Source organism: Bos mutus, chromosome 9, assembly GCF_027580195.1.
Source record: "Bos mutus isolate GX-2022 chromosome 9, NWIPB_WYAK_1.1, whole genome shotgun sequence".
NCBI lineage: Eukaryota > Metazoa > Chordata > Mammalia > Artiodactyla > Bovidae > Bos > Bos mutus.
The window spans coordinates 61,014,019-61,026,395 of NC_091625.1; the positions used below are offsets into that span (position 1 = coordinate 61,014,019).

Sequence of the window (12,377 nt, forward strand, 5' to 3'; positions counted from 1 at the left end):
GAGAAGCCTGGCCGGCTACAGTCCATGGAGTCACAAAGAGTCGGACACGACTGAAGAGACTTAGCACACACACATGTGACCCAAGAAAGACACTTAAGGTAGACACAGTCCCAGCCTTCATGGAGAAAGCTTAGGCACCCAACACATCAGGAAGTAGTAAGAAAACCCCCATGGAATTCATTGCTGCTCAAAACCTCATTGCAGCTCTACTCAGGGTCCCCATGGAAGGCAGTTGGAGCTGTATACCCACCCAGTGGAAGGCAACTTAACCAGCTGTCTTTGCCCCTCTGCAGGCCCTGCCATCCCGGTGGGCGTGGACGTGCAGGTGGAGAGCCTGGACAGCATCTCCGAGGTGGACATGGTACGCGGGGTCCTTGGTGGGCAGTTCTGGTGCAGGATGCCAGGGCTGCTGTCCTGTGGCAGCCTGTGGTGGGTGGGGTCACACTGGTACTGGCTGTGCCTGGGGGCGGGGCCACAGCTGGAGGGGATAAAACTGGCACTTGGAGGTTGACCCAGGTGCAGTGAAATCTAGAGCTGGGGTTCTCTAGCTTCATGGGTCAAAATAACTTGGGAGGGTGCTCTGTCGCTCAGTCGTGTCTGATTCTTTATGGCCCTCTGGACTGTAGCCCATCAGACTCCTCATGGAATTCTCCAGGCAGGAATACTGGAGTGGGTTGCCATTTCCTTCTCCTGGGGATCTTCCCGACCCAGGGATTGAATCCCAGACTCTTGCCTCTCCTACACTGGCAGGCAGGTTCTTGCCCAATTTGCGCTGTCTGGGAAGCCCCAGCCTGGGAGGAGATGTTGATTAAATGCAGATCGTAGGCCCCACACCAGACTTGCAGATTCAGTCTCTGGGAGTGAGAGCCAGCACTTCTTGTTCTGAACACACCCCTCAAGTAATGTGAGTGGTCAGACGAGCCACACTCGGAGGAGCACAGAAGGTGTATGTGTTTACCTGGAAGTCCTGCAGGTCTCTGATCACCAGTGCCCGCCTCTCACTCTATGGTGGTGTCCAGCAGGATTGGGTGGTCACCAGAGCCTCTTTGAAGAAGTCTCATTTCAGCTGAGACCTGATAGCGGTGGAGAGGGCACAGCAAGGGCTTGTCCGAGGTCTCTGAGGCAGAAGAAATAGGGAGTTTGCAAATAGAAAGACAAAAGAGGGAAGTGAAGGATTGAAGAGATGGGCTGGTTGGTGCTCACCTCTAGGGGACCGGCCTGCAGGACAGGCAGGAGGGGTCTGGGTGTAGCTGGTAGAGCAGAAATGGGCATCCACTCTGAGCCCAACATCACAGGCATCTTTCCAGCCTTCCTCCACCTGCTCCCAGAAGACTCATCTGCATTTGTGTCTTAGCTCTGGCTGCGGTGTAAGGGCTTCACTCTTAGTTTAAGACACAACCATGGAAACACTTGTTAACAGAATAAGTTTCCAGGCTGAAATTACACTGCTGCCTATCTCTTCATCCATTCATTCCCTTCATTTTTTCCATCCTGAAAATATTTATTGAGCATCCACTTCTCTGCTCTTCCAGGCACTAAACTAGGGTCTGGAGATTCAGTGGTGTGCAGGACACAATTCTGCCTTCAAAGATCTTACAAATCTAAGAAATCCTCCTAAATGGGACACTTGACTGTCCAGGTTTCTGGAAGTGTCTACTGAGTTGAGTTGAATGGTTAGCCAATAGGTAAGGAGCCGTGTGTGCACAGGTATTGGTGAGCATGCAGGGCTTTGGGGAAATCCTGGCCTGCTGGCTCCACGCCAGCCAGAGGGCATCACAGCTGCTATTTTCCCTTTGCAAAGCCTGAAGGAGGAGCTGTGCAGTCTCCTGGGCTCCAATCTCACAAGGCACGAGAATGAGTCCTTCTCTTTCCTGTGGCAGCAGTGGCTGTCATCCGGCAGGACAGTGGACTGTCACCCAGACCCTGGAGGCTGAGCCTGAGGCATCCATCATGGCGGTGGAAGGGACGGTCAGGAAGGGAGTTTTGTAAGGCATCTCTGTCTGGTCTTACCCCTGCTCCACAGGACTTCACCATGACCTTGTACCTGCGGCATTACTGGAAGGATGAGCGGCTGGCTTTCCCCAGTGCCAGCAACAAGAGTATGACCTTCGACGGCCGGCTGGTGAAGAAGATCTGGGTCCCTGATGTGTTCTTTGTTCACTCCAAAAGGTCATTCATCCATGACACCACCACAGACAACATCATGCTGAGAGTGTTCCCAGATGGGCAGGTGCTGTATAGCATGAGGTAACTGTCCCCGGGGTCATGGTCTCTGTCTAACGTTATTCTAATACGTGTGGACAGCGCCAGGGAAAGTTTGGCTGATTTACCACCGTATCGTCAGAGCTACACTGTGCTTTTCATGGGAGGTAAGGAAACAGTATTTGTGGAATGAATTAGCTATTCAATTTCGGGTTAAAAAACCACCACAAAGAAAAAACAACCCTCTGTTAACAAAATGTGTGGTCTGTCCATTTGGCCCTGGAGAGTTTGCCACTGTGGTTGGGTCTGTGGAATACATGGGAAGGTCTGAACCTTCTGATAACAGAACTCTCTAAAGATGAAATGGCCACCATAGTAGGTGGTAACTTCCCCATCACTGGGGATCTTAAGCCTGGGTTAGGAAACTAATTGAGCCTGAATGAATTGAAAGAGACAATGACCTTCTTTACACCCTCCACCTCTGACAGCCTATGATTCTATGATTCTATCAAATATATTATCAATGTTTATTAATAATAAACATTAGAAAAACAGCAATAGCTACTGCTCAATAGGTGCTACCATAGAATGCCTTCTGGGCTGACTTGAGTGATTACAGTCTTATCTCCCACCTTCCTGGCCTGCCTGTGCAGTTTGCCAGAATTTGATGCTAATAACCTTGAGTGGGGGCTGTGGAGGCATAACCTCCGGGCATCTCTGGGGAAGGTGGCTCTCTGGATAAGAACACTGCCAGGGGGAGGTGTCAGTGTGGGTCATTCACAACCAACACCCTCAGGAGCTGGCATTGGCAGAGCAAATACCACCATCTACAGAAGATAAAACTCTAAAAGTTAACTTAGAGGGACTCAGTGGTTAAGACTCAAGGCCTCCAATGCAGGGGACACAGGTTCGATCCCTGGTTGGGGAAATAAGGTCCAGTGTGCCACATGGTGCTCCAAAAAAACAAAAAGTTAACTTAGAGACCTGGGTTTCCCAAGCTTCTGGAAGGAGGCAGCTGCTCCTGGCCATGTCTGTGTCCTCCTTACTATGGGTAGACAAGCGAGTCAGTAGGTCACTGCATGAGCCGACACGTTTGTTTGGGTTCTAGGATTACGGTCACTGCCATGTGCAACATGGATTTCAGCCACTTTCCCCTGGATTCTCAGACCTGTTCTTTGGAGCTGGAGAGCTGTAAGTATCTGTATTCGTAATGACAGATCTTTGCCTTCTTCCCTCCCTGTGCCATTTTAGTAACTCTGAGGCTGAGTACCGCCTGCCAGAGATAAGACCTATTTACCCCCAGGCCCTGTTGCTCCACCTTGCCTCAGAAGACAAGGAGTCAAATTAACTTCTTTTCCTCTCCCCAAAGATGCATATACAGATGAAGATCTGATGCTATATTGGAAGAATGGGGACGAATCCCTGAAAACGGACGAAAAGATCTCCCTATCTCAGTTTCTGATTCAGAAATTCCACACCACTTCCAGACTGGCCTTCTACAGCAGCACAGGTAGCTAACTTCTGCCGCAGTTGGGTTCACATGTGGAAGAAAACACATGAGAATGCTTCTTTGGCCCCCTTCCGATGAAAAGAATTTTTTTTATTATTTTAATAATGCATAGTGCAACAAAACAAAAATAGCACTTAAATGCAGAGGATTTAAAAGTTGCTGCCCTCTGAAATCCCATGGCTGGAGGCACTCACTCTGAACAATTCAGCAAATATCCTTGCAGACATCCTGATTAATTATGTCATTTTACAAAATTATGTCATTTTACAAAATTGTTGTTGTTTAGTCACTAAGTAATATCTGACTCTTTTGAGACCCCATGGACTGTAGCCTGCCTGCCTTCTCTGCCCATGGGATTTCCCAGGCAAGGCTACTGGAATGGGTTGACATTTCCTTCTCCAGACAATTGTTCCAACCCAGGGATAGAACTGGTGTCTCTAATCTTGGCAGGTGGATTCTCTACCACTGAGCTACCTGGAAAGCCCTTAGAAAAATTACAAAAGTGTAATATTACAAAAGTCAGGTTTTACACATAATTCTATAAACTGATTCATCTGACTTAACGATATAGATGGATAGCTTTCCAAGGAAATGTATTTACAACCTATATTCAGAGATATAGATTCATTTCTCATGTATAGTGTGACCTCTTCTTGGACCCTGGGTCCATATTTGAAGTTTTGAGAGCGTCCATTTGTGAGCTCTTCTCTGACCTCACAATCAGCCCTTGTAAATAGTTGCCTAGGGGCACCCTAACAAAGTAGCACAAACTGGATGCTTGAAACAATAGGAATGTGTTCACTCCCAGTGCTGAGGCTGGAAGCCTGAGCACTCTGCTCCTCCTGAAGGCTCTGGGAAGGAATCCTTCCCTGCCTCCTATCAGCTCCTGGTGGTTATAGCATTACTTCAACCTCAGCCTTTATTTTTATGTGGCTCCCTGTGTCTCTGGTGTGTCCATGGTATGTCTGACTCTTTGCAACCTCGTGGACTGTAGCCCACCAGGCTCCTCTATCCATGGAATTCTCCAGGCAAGAATACTGGCGTGAGTAGCCATTCCCTTCTCTGGGGGATCTTCCCAACCTGGGGACTGAACCCAGGTCTCCTGCATTGCAGGCAGAGCATTACCATCTGAGCCACCAGGGAATCCCGTGTTTTTGTGTATCTATGTTCAAACTTCCCTCTTCTCTAAGGACCCCTGTCATTGGGTTATGGGCCACCTTAACTCAAAGGGACCTCACCTTACTTTGATTACATGTACAAAGACCTGATTTCTCAGTAAGGTCACATTCATAGGTGGTGGAAGTTAGGACTTCAACGTACCTTTATACAATATACAGCTCTGCAGTAGCCACAGGACCATAGAAGACTTCTCACTTCCTTACGTTTCCTGTCCCAGTGCTGAGAAGCTCAGGCCCAGGTGTGGGAAGATTTTGTGCTACTGTCTGCTCCTGCGTGGCCACTATCTCCCCATTCGCCTGCCTCCAGCCCCACCCTTCTGTCCACAACATCCAACAGTGCGGAAGAGTGAGCCCCAGCCAAGGGTGTCAGGACAGCCTTTCATGTCCATGGTGCTCACCTTCATCCCTCTCTTCTCTTCTGCTCTGATGTGTATTTGGCACACAATCTTCTTTTCTCATCTCTTCTTGGCAAGTTTAAATAAACTCTTTTCTAAAACCTTTTTTTGAAACAAATTATTTATTTTTTGGCTGCACCAAGCAGCATGTGGGATCAACCAGGGATAGAACTTGTGCCCCCTGCAATGGAAGTGTGGAGTCTTAACCTCTGGGCAACCAGGGAAGCCCCTAAAACCATTTTAAAGAATTTCTTTTTCATTATGTGCTGCTGTTTTGAGTGTTCTATATGAATTAACTACTGTCTACCTAACAAATCTATGGTGTAGATAATATTGATATTCTCCCCAGCTTATAGACCAGAAAACTGAGGCTCAGAGGGATTAGATTTTAGAAAGGAAGCTTATTGTACTAAGGCAACCAATCATGAACTTTTACCTTTCTGCTGAAGATGAATATGATGATGGGAAAGAAGGGCTCCCAGGAAAGGAGTTTGTTTTTGCCACTGTGATGGGCTCTCACTGGCTTCTTCCTGTGTCCCACAGGCTGGTACAACCGTCTGTACATCAACTTCACGTTGCGTCGCCACATCTTCTTCTTCTTGCTCCAAACCTACTTTCCCGCCACCCTGATGGTCATGCTGTCCTGGGTGTCCTTCTGGATCGACCGCAGAGCCGTGCCCGCCAGAGTCTCACTGGGTAAAAGCACTTGATAAGGTGTGGCAGGGTGGTTTTTGTTTTTGTTTTCTTTTTCAACCAGTCACCATGTAGAGAAGTAAAAGCCACCATTCAGAGTTCTTAAGTGATGGTCTGTCCAAGTCAGAGGAGCGAACTTTCCTCTTACTTCTTGCTTTCCAATTCCACACTGCCCTCAGTTTCCCAGACCACATGGTGAAAACCTCAGGAAGCTCAAACCACACCACCTCTGCTCAAATCATTTCAGAAAGAGAGCACTTTTCTGGGATGTGGACTTGCACCACTGGTAGTGCCAGAGCTCAGTACTTTGATAAATGAGGCAATTCGACAAATGCCCAAACTTACTATGTAAATACAAAAACTTAGCTTGTTGGCTTTGTTTAGACAGAGTTTGGGAGCAGGACCCATGTTTCATGATTTCTTGGAAGGAGAGGGGGGCTGCATTCCCTGGAGTTGTGGCTTAGCCTTGGAAGCCCCTAAGTGTCAGAGTCAGCACTTGCACCTCATCATTGTCAATTTGGACAAAACCAGGTTGGGCCCTGAGACACAAGAGGGTTTGACCAGCAAGGCACAATGAGGAAGAAACCGGTGTGACAGGCTTTCTGGACTCAGAGGAGGGCGGATGTGTTCTTTTCTTGAGGTTTGGGAAGGTTCCTTGAGAGGGGTTCTTTAGCCCCTGCTTTTAAATTTTTATTAAATTAAATTAATTAGTTTTAAATTTAAATTCAATTAGTTACATTTTATTAAATTAAAAAAATTATTTTTTATTGAAGTATAGTCGATTTTCACAGTGACTGTTTTAAATCGTACATCTGAGCAGATCCTCTGGGATGCACCTTGGATCTTGGCAGTCACATCACAGAGACCCCCAGCTCCAAGGGGCTCAGAGTAAAAGGGGACACGAAGGGAGTGGCCCAGGAGGAGAACGGGGTGGCTGCTTTGGAGCAGACCCTCACACCTCTATGAGGTGGAAACCTGCCAAGGGCACTTCTGGTTGGATATGAGAGAGAGAGAATGTAAAATGGGGCAGCCATGCACGCTTGACAGAGGCTGAACTAAAGCTGGACATTGCAGGGATCACCACGGTGCTGACCATGTCCACCATCATCACGGGCGTGAACGCCTCCATGCCCCGCGTGTCCTACATCAAGGCCGTGGACATCTACCTCTGGGTCAGCTTCGTGTTCGTGTTCCTCTCGGTGCTGGAGTATGCGGCTGTCAACTACCTGACCACCGTGCAGGAGCGGAAGGAGCGGAAGCTGCAGGAGAAGGCGAGAGAAGTTTCATTCATTTCCTTGTTGGAGTCCATGCTGCTGGTTGGATGAGAATAGCGGGGAGGGGAGAAAAGGGAGATGTTTGTGCAAAAGGAGGAGGATCCATTTCAGAATATTCTAGCTTCTATCACAACGGATCCCAGAAAGTAGCTAGTCTTTGGACAAAAACTAGAAAGACTTGGGTTCTTGATCTCAGCTCTGCCACTTCTTTTGGGCCTCAGTTTCCTCATCTGTTTTAAAAAAGTATAACAGAATCCTCACCCCACCTACCTCCCAGGGTTACTGTTAAGGGTTACAACACCCTTGCAATAATGTATGGGAAAGTTACTTTGAAATTGTATGGTTCTAGATGCACATAAAGTCTCACTATCATTCCTGAGCATGTCTAGGGAAAATGTCTCCATGGCCTTTGAGCAGACAAGAGGAAAGTTCTAGAATAAAAAACTCATATTTATCAGTTCTCTGGCCCATTGATCCTGAGACTTTAGCCTTTAGGCTCATTGGAAATACTGTGCTATCTACACAGCACTGCACCACACTAAAGTATACCATGAGATGGAATGCAAATGGGGAATTCAGGGCAATGCACGTGGGCAGAGAGGGAAAGTCTCTTCTGTTCACACACAGACTCTTATTAATCATGTTAAGAAATAAAATGCCAACTTGTTACCAAATCCTTACTAATCATTGCACTAATAAAAACGATGTTCATCTGAAAGATGTAGAGATTAGGGGACTGAAAAATCCTACATTGATGCATGTCTAGGTGTCTGGGAGCTCCTTTGCATAAGAAAGCTTTAAATTTTAGGCAAAGAGGATGTGTTGCATTTTCAAAAATAGTCTTTCAATTCCACAATATATCTGCTAAGTATTTCCAGGGTGTCTTCAAATATGCTAGAATGTTTAAGATACACATTTCAAGTTCTCTTCATAACTTTTCTGCTTCAGCATTTTGGGTATTTGTTCACATTTTCAATAATCTGTACATTGATCATTATCAAATGGCTTTGATTCTACTTAAGCACTTGATTTATACTCTGTTAGGCTTTCCTTGTGGAGAGCTTTTCAAAAAGTAGCAAAGCCTTCCTCTAACAAATATGGACTTATGATCTATTAACCTCATATAACATGTTCTCAGGCAGATCATCAACCCATTACCATATGATGAGCCTGGTCTTGGGCCGTGATGATACGATGCTGTCTAAGGAGCAAAGAGGAAGTCATCAGTGGACAGACCATTGGCCCCAAGTCTAGTTCCCTGTCTATGGGAACAGAAACCCGGGAAGTAAGGGCTTGCTCTCCACTGTTGTCTAACATGTGATTGAAAGGCTGAGAAGGTATAGTTGCTGGAGGAGAGGTGGGGAGACATGAAATCTCTCTCTCACTGCTCCACAGAGAAATCACTATTCACAACTGTTAACATGGCCCCCAGTGGAGCTAAGGTTCCCAAAGGGGCCTGGATTCACCTTCTCAGCCTACTAAAGATGAAGATTCCAGGCATACCCCATACCTATGGATTCAGATTCTCTGGAGCTGGCACCCTGGAATTGGCATTTCGGACAAGTTCCTGAGCAATTCTGATGCCCACTGAAGTCTGGCTTCTGCTCTGCAGACGGCAAGTCTAACCAGAGCCTGCTAGATTCACCCAGGTTCAAGAGGGGGCTCTATGCTGCTTTGGGTTGAAGCTGGAAGGCAAAGCATGGAGGCACAGGGTCTGCTCCACTGTACATGATCAAATTCTTTGGCTGATTATCCAGACCTGCCCAGTGTGCCAAGAGCCACTTAATTTTTCTTAGAAATGAGCTGATGTGGGAAATAGAGATTTTCCATCATCTTGAGCATCACCTGATTCTAACTCAAAATCTTAAAAGTCTGTGTTTATTTTAGCAGACAGAATTTCAGCTTAGAACAAGGAAAAGGAGTAAAGACCTGTGTCTTAAAAAAAGAAGTCCCCAGTGATATAAAAATATCTCATAATTTTACCAAGTTTGGGTGTGATTATATCTAAATGCAAAGAATTGAATAGATGACCTCTTATTAACCCTTATCCTTAAAATTTATGTTATTCTAGGAATATATTAGTGTGCTACTTAATTATTGTTGCTGATGGGAAAAGACATAGAAATTATAATGAAACAATCATGCCTGATTTAAAAAAAACAGCTCTCCAAACTATAGATTTCTTCAAGTGTAAAAATACTTCAAGTAATTTTGATTTTTTTCATCTATTTTTGTATCCTAATGCCTCTTGGTATCCATCTGTATTGAAATATACAAATGTCAAGATCCATGACAATAGGAGATAGGGTGTGAAATATTATTATTTTACTTTGCCAGATAGAAAAGGCACACCAGGGCTGAGAGCAGAGTTTGAAACATGTTACAACCAACAGACTGAGAATAAACCCATGGTCAGTTGGCTAGCATCATATCTTTGTCCAGCATCAATCAAACACAAATCCTTTTTACTTGGGTATGTGAATCCTTGTTTAAATTTTTAATAATCTGTACATAGATTATTATCAAATACCTTTGGATTATATTTAAATACTTTTGGAGTTTATACAGGAAAGTATTGGACTTTCCTGTATAGAGTCATTTAAAATATGGCAAAGCCTTCATTCAACAAATATGGGCTCATGAGCCAAACGTTAACGGATGCCAACTTTGCTGACTCAAATTGTGAGGAGGAGTTAAGTAAAACCATTTCCCTCCCTCCACCTTATAATTTCTCATGAACATTTTCATACTTGCAGAAGTGGTTGAAAAAATGGGATAATGTGCATCCATACACCCTGCCCCTCCATCCAACATTGCTGACATTTTGCCATTTTTGTGTGAGCTTTTTCTCATATAAACATATTTTTTTGTCAGTACAGTTGAACCATTTAAAAGTACAGGGCAAAGGGCTGGTGGGGGATGGGATAAATTAAGAGTTTGGGATGAACAGATATATACTACTGTATATAAAACAGATAAACAAAGACCTGCTGTATAGCACAGGGAACTCTATTCAGTAGCTTGTTATAACCTATAATGGAAAAGACTCGGAAAAAGGTCTCATATATATCTATCTGCATATGCATACTTATATATATATAACTGAATCACTTTGTTCTATACCTGAAACTATACCTTGTAAATCAATTATACTTAGAGGATTATCCAAGAAAAAATAAAATAAAACAATAAATATACATAACAGGCAGGCACCATGATTCTTGAACCTTAAATGTAACCCTTTAAGATAAGGACATTCTCCTACCTAATCATCTTTGTATTTATACACAGAGGTGGGGGCCCCAGGTTGGAACTAGAATATATGGATTTAAAGTCCTGATTCTGACACCAGCTGTCTGATCCCAGGAGAGCTGTAAAGCTTCTCTTGTTCTTAGTTTTTGCTTCTGCAACTGAGGGCTTTTGGACTAGATCAGTGATTCTGCTTAGTAGAATAACCTGAGAGCCTTAAATCAATTAGTCTAGAGTGGAGCCTGGGTGTGCCCAGTTTAAAGCACTCCCAAGGTGATTCTAATATGCAGCTAGGGTAGAGAGTCATTGGACAAAGTGATCTCTGGAGATGTTGCTAGTTCTGCTTTCTGTGGTTCCAAATAGCCGTGGGCTATACTCTCAGCCAGGCCCCTTCATCTGGACCTCTTCCAGGTCTAAACGTGCCTGACATCTCCCCCTGTGTTTGTTGCCTGCAGTTCCCATGCATGTGTGGGATGCTTCACTCGAGAACCATGATGCTAGATGGAAGCTACAGTGAGTCCGAGGCCAACAGCCTAGCTGGGTACCCGAGAAGCCATATTCTGCCAGAAGAAGAAAGACAAGACAAAATAGTGGTCCACCTGGCCCTGAGCAACGAATCCAGCTCCTCCAGGAAGAAGGGGCTTCTGAAGGGCCAGGTGGGTCTTCGCATCTTCCAGAACACCCACGCCATCGACAAATACTCCCGGTTGATATTCCCAGCTTCCTACATATTTTTCAACTTGATTTATTGGTCAGTGTTTGCCTAGGGACTCCGAGGCCATGCCTGGTGAAGGTAACTTCTAGACCCTTGGACTGTCCTGCCTGATATGGACATCTATGGGGTCTGGCAAGCTGCCCACACGTGGACCTGCTGACCATGTCTCCTCACAGACAGAGAGCAGCTCCTGGACCACCTTGAGCAGCATCCTGGCCCCTGGAGGACCCCAGGAGCCCTCCAGCTGCCCTTCCCCAGACCTCGTGGGCTTGCTCATCATTCCTTCTGTGTTGTGTCCCACTTCTTGCCTCTCTGGGACTGTCTTCTTCTGTTCTTGTGTGTGAATGAAGGCTCAAATGCCTTCCAGATAAATATTCTGAGACCCTTATAAGGCCTAGGATTCTGTTATAGAGGAAAGAGGAAAATGAAAGGCAAGCTTAGGGGCTTTCTTGATAGGAGACAGGAAATGAGGATTCAAAATGAAAACGAAAAAATCTGTAAACTCTACACCTGGATTAAGTGCCTATCTAGGAAAGAAGAAAAAGGAAAACTCAGATCCCAGACAGGAAATGATTTGACCTGAGTGAGTCTGGCAACTCCTATGATTTTGCAGTATTAAGGAACATCATTCTTTCATCCATCCATTCAGCCACTCATTAAATACCCACCCTGTGCCAGCGCTTATTTTTCTCAGCAATATGTGACAATATGTACTGAATATTGCCTACCAGGGAGACACTGCCCAAACTCATCAAGATACAGAGTTTTTTTGGGGGGATGGCCATCTGGATACAGTTGACTCCACTAAAAGGTTGACCTTTTTAGTCTCCCATTCCTCCAGAGGCTGAGTTGATAACCCTCAGCCCAAGACCCCATCATAAATCAAACTGTTAGCCTAGACCATCTGGCATGGCTGTAGGCCCCCAGGTGAACAAAGACCCTCCTATCAGGCAGGACAGTTCAGGGGTCTAGAAGTTACCTCCCAAGAGCTGGAGGCCAAGGCCCAAATCTGTCTTTTGTCGAGGTAATCCTGTACTACACAATAATCCTTGTCAATTCCTCATTGTTAATGTGAATAACTCTGCTTCCAGTCATTAGAAGATTCATGTAACAGACATTTAAAAACATCCCTAGATATTGGGCTTTCTTGGTGGCTTAGAT

The 12,377-nt window shown here is 45.3% G+C and overlaps 1 protein-coding gene across 1 annotated transcript in view; it reads left to right on the forward strand.

Moving 5' to 3' along the window:
• GABRR2 (gamma-aminobutyric acid type A receptor subunit rho2) overlaps nt 1–11,980 on the forward strand; it is a 40,295-nt gene extending 28,315 nt beyond the window's left edge. The window contains exons 3-9 of the mRNA XM_005889289.2: nt 294–361; nt 2,024–2,247; nt 3,311–3,393; nt 3,572–3,712; nt 5,829–5,981; nt 7,053–7,249; nt 10,957–11,980. Of these exons, the coding sequence (XP_005889351.2) occupies nt 294–361; nt 2,024–2,247; nt 3,311–3,393; nt 3,572–3,712; nt 5,829–5,981; nt 7,053–7,249; nt 10,957–11,268 (1,178 nt within the window). The 3' untranslated portion in view covers nt 11,269–11,980. The remainder of the gene's footprint in view (nt 1–293; nt 362–2,023; nt 2,248–3,310; nt 3,394–3,571; nt 3,713–5,828; nt 5,982–7,052; nt 7,250–10,956) is intronic.
• The last annotated feature ends 397 nt before the right edge of the window (nt 11,981–12,377 follow it).